The sequence below is a fragment of the Grampus griseus genome, assembly GCF_964374135.1.
Source record: "Grampus griseus genome assembly, chromosome: 21".
NCBI classification, from domain to species: Eukaryota; Metazoa; Chordata; class Mammalia; order Artiodactyla; family Delphinidae; genus Grampus; species Grampus griseus.
In genome coordinates, this window is record NC_139015.1 from 12,693,816 (window position 1) to 12,706,455 (window position 12,640).

Here is a 12,640-nt window from a genome sequence, read left to right on the forward strand (position 1 = left end):
TCATTATCCTGTTATAAATGAAGAGTGTCAGGCACAGAGAAGTACAGTAGCTCGTCCAAAGTCACACAGCGTGGATTATGGGCTGTGCTCTACGTCCCGGGCCACCTGTAAAATGTTCAGATTAGGCGGGAAAGTGGCCACATTCCAGTCTCCTTGAGAAGTTAGCATCATGGGCCAGTTCCTGTTTTCACTGCTCAAAGTATAATATTTTGATTACTCAAGTATTTCTGTTTATACGTGGGTTTCTGTTTTAACTGCTTGAAGGGGGGTGATGAAGTGACTAGCAGTAAGGTAGGGAGAACATTACCTGATTTCTACTCAGGTAAGGTTTTAGAAGGCAGTGAGAATTCATGGATTTTCTAGCAAAGAAAAAAAAAGCACCGAAGAGGCTGGGAAAGGAGATTTGGGGATGTGATAAAAGACTCCACAAAGCCACAGCATACAGAATGGAAGGGAAACTGGATGCCGTGTGGGTTTTCCTGGAGGGGATAAAATTAAAGAAAAGGAAGGCAGGCTAAATATGGCAGGCAGACTCCCAAATTCTTATTTTATCCTTTGGACTATACTACTTGAGCCTGAGAGCATCAATTATGCAGCTCACCAGACACAGACTGAGCGCTGACACTGACCTCTCTCAAGTTTCTTCTGCCTCCTCTCCCAAGTAAAATAAGACGGCAGGAAAACAAGATGGGTCCTGTCCTTTCCCAAATTGGTGGGTGGAGATAGAAACCAAACAGGACGTGTGTGTGTGTGTGTGTGTGTGTGTGTGTGTGTGTGTTTGATGAGGGGGTGGATAAAACTGATACCTTACATACTAAGAAAATTAAGATCTTATATAGATTTGATTTAAATCAAGGCCCCTTTAACTTCCAATCCTCCAAAATTCATTTCTCCCTTGCACTGTCATTCCTGGGAGTATAAACTATGGCAGCCATTCAAGCATCTTCCTAATTATGTCCCTTTGTTCTGACCAGGAATTCTCTCCCTCAGTGTTTTCCCCCCATAAGTCCCAACTCAGTCATTCAACTAACAGAGATTTCCTGAGCATCCTCTTTGTACAAGGCACTGTTGTCAGGTAGGAAGGGTACAGGAAGTGTAATCTAGTCCAGGATCTGGCTTGTAAGAAGTCCAGTAGGGCTGGAGGCCAGCACACAATGATCTAGAGAATAAACTGAGGACAGTAGTGAAAAGGAAAAGCAGGGAGGGCGGAGGGCCCGTGATGAAAGTTCAGGAAGTGGGATATTTTTTTTCCAGTTACAGGAAATCAAAGGCTTCGGTGAGGCGGCAGCCCGGTGGGTGGAAGGGGAGAGTGAGTGGCAGGCAGGAGTCAGATGCCTCTGCTTTCGGGGGGCCTTTTCCTGACCCCCCAGAACAGACTGCCCTCTCTTTCCTGCGGGCCCCTCGCTTGCTGTCCCCATGGCTTGGCCAAAACGACAGCATGACGCGACCTTGTGCCGTGCCTTCACTTTCAGCCTCGCGTGCCCAGTTAAGGCAGCGGCCCTTTATTTAACCCTTTATTCGTACGTGTTGTCTCCCAGCCACACTGTGGCTCCCGAGAGTTGAGACCCTGCGTTAGAACTTTTTGTCTCAAGTCACAGCACACGTTCACGGCTTGTACCGGAGAGCAGCTCAGTGAAGCTTTGCTGAGGAAAGAGATGAATAAACAGAGCAGGGCTCCCAGACTGCAGCCAGAGGCCTGCAGGAGTTCAGGACCGCTAGTGAATACCAAATGGAACGATGAACGTTTTCTAGAAAATTTCCAGACTCCTGGCAAGCGGGCTTTTTAAAACCTAGGTGAAGGGATAAAGACATAGTAGGCCATAGCTGCCAGCGGCTGGAAGGAGGGAGAGGAAACATTTACGGGTGAGGAAAATGTCCTATGTCTTAAATGTAGTGGTAGTCACACCACTGAGGATGTCTGTCAAAAATCATAGACCTGTACACCTAAAGGGGGTTAGTTTTACGGTATTTCACTTAACATACATGCCTTAAGACAAAAAGTAGGTGAGCATCTCTATTCAAATTTTAAGTGTATCCCAAATGCTGGTGACCAGGATAGAAAAATAAGTTTTCGTTTTCTGGGCTACATCTGGATACCCAGTTAATATTACATGATCTCTAGGGCCAGACATTGCCCTAGGAGCATGTGGCTTTGTGCCTGGGACAGGGACGACCGCTGCTCTCCATCTGAACACGACTGAGGGCACTTTAGAAACTTCTGAACTCGTAAGTCGCAAGTCCAAGAGAGAAGCTGGGAAATCCCAGCATGTGAGATGCTCTCTGGAAGGGCTTTACGCACCAGCCCTAATCCATCTCTCTCTCTTTATCCATCTATGGAGATAGATGAGAGCTGATTTCCCCTGAACCACCAAACTTCGCCCTAAGGGACAACACAGACAGTGCCACTGACTCCTAACAAATGGAAAGTCACAAGAATAGCAAGCTTAGCAAACTGCTAGTAAGGTCAGAAGTGGGAGCCCTCTAGGTGCTAGAGTCTCATGACTGATAACCCATAATAACAAAACCTAGCATTTCCTGGGCCCTGAACTTTGTCTTTCCCACCTTGACCTATCACCTGCCAGACCTCACAATTCCACGGGGAAGACACAGTTATCACTCCATTTTAGACAGGAGGAAAAGCATCGTGGAGAGTTAAATAACTAACGAAGAGTTCAATGACTAATTCAAGGTCAGACAGCCGGAAGGTGGCAGCCTCAGGAGGCAAATTCAGCGTTCCCCTCTCAACAGCACCAGCACCGTCTCCCTGAAAGAAAGAGTTAAGGAAGTTCAAACTGAGTTTCCCTGGGCTTTCTAAGCCCCTCTTAGGATAAAACCTTTCAAATCTCACCTTAATAAGACTCTGGGCTCATAACCAATAGTGAAATTGCTTTTCAACAGTTCTATATTGGGTGCCAAGGAAATTCCTGAACGGTTAGGGAACTAGAAATCCACTAAGCTTCTCCAGATTATGAAGGTCAGCGCATCAGGAAGAGTCCCCCGCAGGCATGTAATTTTATCTGGACCTCGGTGCTGAGACTTACAACAATATTATTCATGGCTGGTTACTGATGAACTGGTTTGATTCCTTAAAAGGTCATTCTTACCTTATTAACAATTGTTGACAACGCGGGGCTCCACCTGCGAAAGTACTTGCCCCCAAGCCTCAGAGAAAGCTCTTAAAAGTAGACTATTAGGAACCGGAAAGTTCTGTGAAGGTGGGTTGGTCCTATCACTTTGCAGCTGAAACCCAGGGAGGTTGGGTAAATTGCCAAGGTCACTCAGGCAGCTGCAGGGTCAAGATAAAAGCCTATAAAAGCCGGCCATCTGCATGCTGCCATGGAGAGAAATTTCTTCTCGCCCTGATCTGAAACTTCGAGAATTTAAACTGTGAATACCAGCCCGATGACGCAGCACAGATGGAGGCAATGTCTCTTAATCAAATGTATTTTAATATGATTTGATAATACCACAATCATAATATTAATTTTACTACCTTCTAACCACACAGTGAGTTTTCTGTTCCACCCATTTGGTCCTCACAACACTCCTGTGAGGTAGGTGGGATCAGTTTTTATCATTTCCACTGTATTTAATTTTTTTAAAAAGATTTTGTTTTGATGTGGACCATTTGCAAAGTCTTTAATGAATTTGTGACCACACTGCTTCTGCTCTACGCCTTGGTCCCTTGGCCGCGAGGCACGCGGGATCCTAGCTCCCTGACCAGGGACTGAAACTGCATCCCCTGCATTGGAAGGCGAAGTCTCAACCACTGGACCGCCAGGGAAGTCCCCTCGTTTCCACTTTAGATAACGAGGAAATTGAGTCTCAGAGAGGTGAGGGAGTTTGCCTAGGATCATGTGATAAATAAAACCCTGCAGAACTAGTTCTAGAACCCCAGTCTTTTAACTTCTAATCTGGTGCTCTGTTTTCTTTTTTAAAATAAACTCTGGCCATGATTCGCTTTAGGCATCCAAGGGCGACGGTGGGAGACACAAGTCTCTACGGGGTTAGTACTTTCAGAGAAGGGGCCAGCCTGCCTCAACAGTGACAAGTTGACGTGGGTGCAGGGTGTGGTACACACACTGCACTTCCACGAGTAAACATCATCACATGCTGCTCTGCTATAAAGGGGGGCAAATAATATGTTCTAGTAAAAACTCAGTTGAGTTCATCACCGTGTCTCAAGGGTCAATGGTCCGGCAGCAGATACCTGCCTAAGACCTCACGGGTTGGCAGCATACCCCTCCCGACGGACCCGCCGAACGCCCCTTCCTTACTCTGCTGGGTTGACAGAGCTATAGCGTCCACCCCACAGTAACAAAACCCACAACCCAAACCTCTCTTTCTCGCTGGATAGGCACATGGAAGTCCAACTGTTCAGAGTAATTCGACTTCAAAAACAGGTATAAAAGAAGTGGACAGGGGCCAGGTCACCAGGACACTGGGGACATGCGGGTCTTTGTCCTGGGGGTTGGGGGCAAAGGTGACATGGTAAGACTGGCATTTTTTAACAAATGACTGTGTCTGGAGAAGGGGCAGCATGGAAGCAGAGCTGAGGCAAGCACGAAGGTGACTGGGAGTCGCATCTGAAATAGAAAGAAGGGGACGGATTTGAGGAATAGGACGGGGGAAGACAGGATTCGATAGTTAATTATAAATAAGGTGGAGATGTCAAGGCAGAAAAATATATACAGCCTCGTAAAAAGTTGGCAGCTTTCTCGGGTAAATAAAAACCCCTTAAAGGTTGAAAGAACCTCCATGTCCACTGCCCAGGGTTGCCGGTGCATGTGGTGACCGAGGGCACATCCCATGCAGCCTCACCTCTGTGACCTTGGCTTCTCCAAGGTCCAGTTCACCTAAGAAAAACAAGATGTATTATTGGTTGTGTCTGGGTTTACTGTGAGATCTGGGTTCACACCTCACATGGACTCTCCTATTGCTAAGAGTTTTCTAGGGGTCCTGAGAAAACTGGATGCCTTGTCGCTGGACCCCGCTCCTGAGGGATGAACCAGCATGGAAAGCCTTCACTCGCTCCTTCTCAAGAGGGGTGCCTTCCATCTAAACAACCACCCCAAATCTACTTTTTATCTTGTAGATGGAATTTTTCATATCTTAAGCACCAGAGAAAATGGCAAAAAACAAAAGCAAACACACAAAACAGGGAACAAAGGATCTGGAAAAGTTGAAGACAGTTCTACAGCCTGGCATCACCTTTGGCCATCCTCAAGTCACTATGAATTCTGGTACCAGAGGCTGCCAGGCTTGAGTTATGACCGTGAGGCCCTGGGGGTGCCCTAAGTTTGGTCTCTTAGTTGTGAATCTGTTTTCCTCCTTTTTTTTTTTTTTTTTTTTTTAACTTTTTTGTTGTTGTTCTGCTCCTGTCGATATTCAAGTTTCTAAGCTTGGCTGAAAAACAGCTACTCAAGGTTTACTTTAGATAAAGTTGGTCAAATTTGGAAGTAACTACCAGAAAAAGGTACATCCTAGAAGGTGCATTTTGGGCCACCAAAATCGACAGAATTCAAATTACATTATTTCCTAATTGTCTCTGTCTAGTCCCCTAAGGCCAGCTTGATTTACTTCAGGGTCATGAATAGCCTCCCTCATTTCACAGCAATCTTTGCTTTCTTGAAGGGTGGGGTTACCTTTTATCAAGAAACACAATGGGGTTATGAAGCCCCGCCTAGGCCAGGGAGAAAGAATGTCCGCACCTGCTAACTTCTCACACTGGCCTGGAGGTGATTTCAATACTGCTCAGCAGAGGCCCTGCTGACCTGGGCAAGAGGCCAGCAGGGTATTATCAGAACAATCCAACATGTTGCTGGCTTCTTCCGCTTCCTAAAAACAGAAGTTGCCGCACACACAAAATAATTCAATGTGAAAGAAAAGTAAAAATAAAAATGAGTCTTTTTCTCCCTCCCCTTAAAGGGATAGCAGGGAAGATCTTTGGAGGTGCTGACCTGTGCATTTAAACAGGAGGGAGAGATGAAACGTGAAAAGACCTGTTTTAAGCAGAGAGATGCTGCCCTCCTGCTTGGAGCGCACAGCCTGCTAAATCTGGACGTACATTCAGCTGTTCTGGACAAGAAGGCAAGACCAGGACACTGCCCATTGACCATGGGCGTGTGCACACTCGTGCATGCGTGTGTGTGTGTGTGTGTGTGTGTGTGTGTGTGTGTTTTCCTGCCGTGATTTGCCGCAGAAATAAAAGTAAAACACAGCAGCAATCCAGCAGGAGTTCATCTGTCAGGGTAACAGGACATTTCGTGCTTTACACCCTTACTGGATTCACTTACCAAACAGCACCCCTCCTCCAGAATAAAAGTGTACTGGGTGGCTGGCCTCCAAGGGATTAAGATATTGATTTTCAATCTATTTCCCTAGTGACAGAGCCTACTGACAACGAGAAAAATGCTCTCATAGTAAGGACTCGTTTCAGCTCCCATTTTTAATCTTATAATCATGGGCTTATAAGAGTAGAATGAAAACATCTTGAGGTTTTCATCTTGGTGCCTGGATACAAAACTGGCCGGAACTCTGGGTTTAGAGACAAATGAATGGAAAGCAAGAAATGGTTTCGTTTTTAAATAAAGCATTTTTTAAAAAAGTAAAGAGAGCCCGAAAGAGAATCTCTCAAATGCCACAGTGGCCTTGGAATCAGAACCCCTGTGCTTCTCATCTCGGTCCACACATCGCAGAGGCTGGGATGGCTAATGACTGGTCACTTGGGAGAGTGGAGACAAAGCTCTGCGAAGGGTTTAAAATCCGAGCGAGTGCTACTGTTAGCAATAATCACAAATGACCCACTCCTTTAAAATACGTGCATGGATCCACTTCCTCTATCATTACATACCTTCACAAGGGTCACTGACTAATGAGAAAGAGACATTCAAACTCATTTTACTGCCATCCATTATGATTTTATTGTCAGGAAGAGAATCATTTAATCCAGTAGGTGATTCTCTAACCAAACCTGGCCTTTGTCTTTGCCCCAGGATAATGACTCATTAAATTAGTACCAACACCATGTAGCCCCAATCATACCATAAGGGCAATGAACAATCGACCTGGCAGAGAATTTACCTACTGAAGGCTCAACCAAAATGTTAAAAAAAAAAGTAAAGAAAACTGGTCCAATTCTGGCTTTTGTTTGGCATTTTATCTGAGGCTGAGTTCACCTCCTCAGCGAAGGGGAGCTCCAAGAGCCAACCAGCTGCCTCGAAATAAGCTGAATCTTAAGAAAGCGTGCCTGGGAGATCGGCAACTATCTTCCTCTTTCAAAAGGGCTCAGTGGGCAGAGGCTTTCTGAGGACAGCCTGCTGAGAAAGGGATGATAAAAGCCCAGGTGCTGGGGAAGCAGCTCTCAGCCGTGGAAAAAAGGGCCCAGGAGGGAGGAGAGCTGGGCTTCCGGTCAGGCAAGTGGCCTCACTCCAGAGGGGAAGTGAGAAAGATACTCTCGGAGAGTCCGCTGGGCTGAAAATGACTGTAGGGCCATCTGTCTCTATGCAAAAGCACCCCATTCAGACGTGAGCCCTGCGAGGAAGCCATGGCCATCCTGACATGAGATACAGCACGTGCTGAGTCTCAACCCAGGCTTCATTCTTTCTTCACGCTGCTGGAGACCTCAACGTGCAAGGGAGACCCTGCACATGTGATTCTACTTCCAAACTCCAAAGCCCAGGGGAAGGAGAGGAGGCTGCGGCCTCCTGTCCCTACTCAGCTGAGAACCCACAAATGAAGGTCCTCGGATATGAGGCCTGCTCTTGGAACAGGATTTTTCCTGTTCTTACCAGCATCAGAAGCCCTAATTGTTTACAAAATGGAACAAAAGGTAATGAACCAAAAGGTATTGAGGGCAAAGAAACCGAGGTTCTGGATTCCAGGGCTGGGGTCAGAATACAAGGTCAAGCCTGGGCCTCTTCCACGCTTGCAAAGAGTCCCTACCCTCCGTGCTTGGCAGCATCCCAGCGGGACTTTATTGAGATATAATTCACACTTGTCACCCACCTGCCTAAAAGCCTCCAGGGGTGGTGTTTCCATGGTGTGTGTATGGAAAACATTTGGGCACTTTACTATCTGCTATACTTCAAGTTTTTAAAACTTAAAAAAAAAAAAAAAGAAAACCAAAAAACCCACACCCTCCAGCAGTCTGGGGATAAAACCCAACCTCTTTCCCAGGATCTTCGAAGGTCCCCATAAGCCCGCCCCGCCTCCCTTCTGAGGGACCTCACACGCCCTCCCCACGAGCACCGGCCTTCCCTCTAGTCCTTTAAGCGTGTTCCTGCATCGGGACCCACACTGCAGGTCCTCAGCCACTGGTGTCATCTCATCTCTCCACTCTTCTCCTCTGGCACATTTATCACACACGGTAACGCTGTTGTTACGTGCAGTTTTTATTTGTTTATTATGTGTCTTCTTCCATGAAACTAGGGATTGGGCCCGCCTTGCTCCCCAACCTGTTTCTGGCTCACAGCGCTACGTCTGGTATACAGAAGGCACTCAACACTCTTTGTGGGATCACAGGGTGCCCTCTGTCCACGTGCCTCTGTTTCCCCATCTGTGAGATGAGCACCTCTCTGTGGCAGGCCCGTCTTGGAGCAGATGCTGAGAGGACCCACAGGGACAGTCTCCCCCCTCCTTGTTCCCAAGTTAAAGAAATAACACTTTTGTCCACGTGACCAATTATTGAAAGACTGAGAACCGCTAATCCTTAGCCGCTGGGGGGAGCATCCCCATCTCATCTGCCTATTTTTTTGAGGCGGATCTGCCTCAGTTCCTTTACCTGATCCTCAAAGGCCTTTATTCTTCAGCCCTGAAATCTGGGGGCCTGAACTTGCATTTTGAGATCGTTCCAAGACCTCCTCCCGCTGACTATGTTATTTCAAATCACGTTTTACAAATTCTCGACCCCAGGGAGCTACTCGTGCGTATAAAAAAATGAGATGTCAAAACAGTTTACCTATGATGTTCACCGTACTATCCACTTCATTTTTTATAGCTGAAGTCAGGGCCGCATACTCAGGAGAAAGATCACTTACTCCATTACTAAGCCCCAAAGATGACTCAACTGGTTCTTGCTAGGAAGAAGAAAAGAAAAAAGAATTGAGAACACTTCCTTTTCCCTCCCTGTGCTTAGCTTAAATTCTACCCTCCGTCCACTTTCTTTAATGCCAAGGTCACGTTCGTCTCCCAAACGCATTCCCTACGTGTTTTAAATCAGCCTGGAGCTTAAGAAGCACATTTCTGCGTAGAGTGTCTCGCCAAGGGTTCCCTTTCTTTCCTTTTCCTTGGAGGAGACGGTATCCGTGCACCTGGCTTGCCCTCCTGAAATGCTTATCCCTGCGCAAGGTAGCCCTGGGGTTAAGCGGAGCTGGGTTACTGCCTAGGTAAAGCACCTTGCTGCTGAGATCCCAACTCATCCGTCTCTGAGGGAGGGGGTGCGTGTAAGACTCAGCTCCTGGCTTTCTCTCTAAGGGAGGAATCTTGCCACCTCTTTTATAACTTCGGAGGAAAAGCTCTGCCTCAACTATCAGCCCAAGGACGAAATCCAGAGGACGTGGTGGATGAATTCTTCTTGGATAGGGTTTGCTCCGGATTCTGGCCACTTGAGCATCCTGCCCCAGGGTCGGGGGCAGGTGGCCGGTCACACGGGCCAGACTCATAGCCAAAGCCTCCGCCACCCCGTGGAGTCCAGTGAGACAGCCCACACCCATGGCTCCGCAGGCATGCCTTCCGAATGCCCATGCAGCCCAAGAGGCTACACATTCATATTAATGAAACTAGGAGAGCAAACTCCTCTTCCTAAGCTTGGCTCTCAATTCTGCTTTATTCAAGTGCACCAGAGCCCTCCAACCTCTGAACGCGCCAACGGCTCTGGGAGAGCCAGCGCTGGAGTACAGACTGACTTTCAGCGTTTTGATGAGAGAGCTTCTCCTCAAGGGGAGGTTACACTGGCGTCTATGACAGCAACACAATCAGACAAAAAAAGCCACACGTGACAACTCCTGGGGAGACCAAACTGGAGAGGAGGGTGGAGGGGTGGCAAGAATAGAAGACAGGAGCAGAAGATCATGTGAGATGGATATGACTGTGCTCTGAAAAATTTAGAGAGGATGCTGCAAGACATGCAGGGTGTTCTTATCAATTTATGTGCTGCTTGGAACCAATGATGAACCCCCCCAAATCTTAGGGAAGGAGGGGGAAATTACCCCCTCCCTCCCAATCCCATCTGGCAAATTCCCGCCATGATAACCACGGCTTCAAAGACATCACCTCACTGTACAGCTCAGTTCTCAAAAAAATAAACAAACAAAAATCACACATGGCAGGGTTGACCAGATGTACCAAAGGTTGAATCCAGGAAGAACCCAGGACAGCCCCACTGGGCAGAATGTTTATCCCTTTCTCCTGCAGCATCTCTCTGACAAATTCCGAAGAGTTTATCCTTTCTGGGAAGAAACTCCCTCGCCTGTGACTTGAGTCACCACTTTTCTCTTTCTTTAGAGGCAAACTCCTGACAGTGCACCTGCCTTCCCAGCATCACCTCCTCACTGCACCACCATGAAGCCTGCAGTCTGGCTGCCACTCCACTTGTGGAATCAAGCTCCCAGCTCCTGGGGTCGGGGTGGTGAGACAGCCTGGCTTTGGAGTCACATGAGCCTGGGGTCCAAGTCTTCCTCTAGTTATAGAACTTTAGCCTCTTTAGTGATCTCTTAGGATGCTGCGGACAGCTGTAAACTGAGGACAGTAATAGGACCCATGTCATAGGGATAATGGGAAGATTAAATGAGATAAATATGCACCTGGCACCTATGATTAAATAAGCACTCACTATTATCTAAGGTCACCAATAAAACGCTACTATCCCAAATCCAGTGACCTTTGCGCAAGTCTCTTTCCCTCAGCCCCACACTCTGACATCCAACAGGAAGGCCTGTACTCTCCATCCTTGGTAACAAAATCTATCTGTTTCTCCACCTTTCTGATGGCATCCTTCTCCCTGGCTTCCTCAATGGCCCCCTTCCCACCCCACCCCCCATCATGCCCCACGTGTCTTCTCCTCTCCCTTCCACCTCTTCAATTCCCCAAAAGGAACTAAGAACGTTTTAAGGAATTATGGAAAGAACTGCTCGTTTTCGTGGGTTTCTTTCGTTGCCAAGTTATTATTCACTCGTTCTGCTTCTAGGCTTCTTATAAAGGTAACGAGGCAGTCAGACTTGCGTATATTTAAAAACCTAAATTATTCTGATTTCCCAGTTGGAGACTTCAAAAGAGTTTCACATGATCTACAGTGTAATTAGTGGCAAGTGATACTTCTATCACACTACACTTGAGAAAACTATGACTCACAGATGAAATTAGTTTTCCAAGACCACACTGCTTTTACTCTGAGGAGATACAGGAACTGAACTCACATCTTTGGTCAGGCAACATGGTCCAATTCCAGTAGCTTCTGTCTTAATAAACCCTTGGATCCTGTACTAATGCCAATGGAGATTGAGACTGAACTATTTTCAACATTGTTCTACTCCCCAGATCCCCACCTTGCCTCTTGCACTCCTGTAACGAAACAGAATACTCTACCAATGGAGACTGAGCTGGACTGCTCCGAACATTGTTTTACCTCCTCCCATCCCCACTTCCAAAATAACCTGCCGATCTCCAAGTCTTCAGCGCAAACCTTCTCACTGGTTTTAGAAGGACAATATAGCAGATTGTACAGTGAAATGTAGCCAGCACCTCCCTGAAAGGGCTCCATCCAGGGTGCGGAAAAACAGGGATCTTCACTACACTCAGTTGAAATTTTTGAAATGACTAGAATAGGAAGATCGAAACCTAAACTATGTTTTTTGTTTTGTTTTGTTTTTGCGGTACGTGGGCCTCTCACTGTTGTGGCCTCTCCCGTTGTGGAGCACAGGCTTCGGACGCGCAGGCTCAGGGGCCATCACGGGCCCAGCCGCTCCGCAGCATGTGGGATCTTCCCAGACCGGGGCACGAACCCGTGTCCCCTGCATCGGCAGGCGGACTCTCAGCTACTGCGCCACCAGGGAAGCCCTAAACTATGTTTTTTTTTTTTAAAAGCAAGGAACACAAATTAAGAAAATGGGTGAATATTTCTCTACGGAACATGTACAGAGAGATCCTGCAGGTCACGAATGGCCTTTGCCCACAGCGTCTTCTACTTCTCTGTGATACCCACTCCTGCCCTGTCCCCCGCCTGGCTGTACCATGACCTGTCCTGGTGAATCCTGAACTAGCCTCCTCTTTCTGTTCCCTTTCTTACTTTAGCTGTAGGCTCTCCTGTAAATCACCTTGCCCCAAAGAAAACCAAAAAACAGATTGTACTTGGGTTCAGACCGCTCCATGATCTATTAACTCTGCCAAATATTTATGCCCAAGAACCTTTCTTCTCATTATAGAATCCAAGGTTTGTTCTACAGTTTAAGGGACTTTAGGCAAAAGCAAACCAGCTCAAGAGAGCGTGCAGGGGCAGGGGCAGGGGCAGCCTTCCTTAGACCTCTAAAATAATATTCCTTTGGTTGGTCTCAAAGCCATGCTTGCTGGAGGGGCTTGTGGGTGGGCCGAATAGAGGACAACCAAGGCCACTCATTCTGTTGCCACAGCCCTTGTCTACATGTCC

At 47.2% G+C, this 12,640-nt stretch overlaps 1 protein-coding gene across 2 annotated transcripts in view; it reads right to left on the reverse strand.

Annotated features, from left to right (window-relative positions):
- The window catches only part of IRF2 (interferon regulatory factor 2), an 84,733-nt gene that overhangs the window by 12,905 nt on the left and 59,188 nt on the right, over nucleotides 1-12,640 (reverse strand). For both annotated transcript variants that reach the window (XM_082680502.1, XM_082680503.1), the window contains one exon: nucleotides 8,960-9,077. In XM_082680502.1, the coding sequence (XP_082536628.1) occupies nucleotides 8,960-9,077 (118 nt within the window). The remainder of the gene's footprint in view (nucleotides 1-8,959; nucleotides 9,078-12,640) is intronic.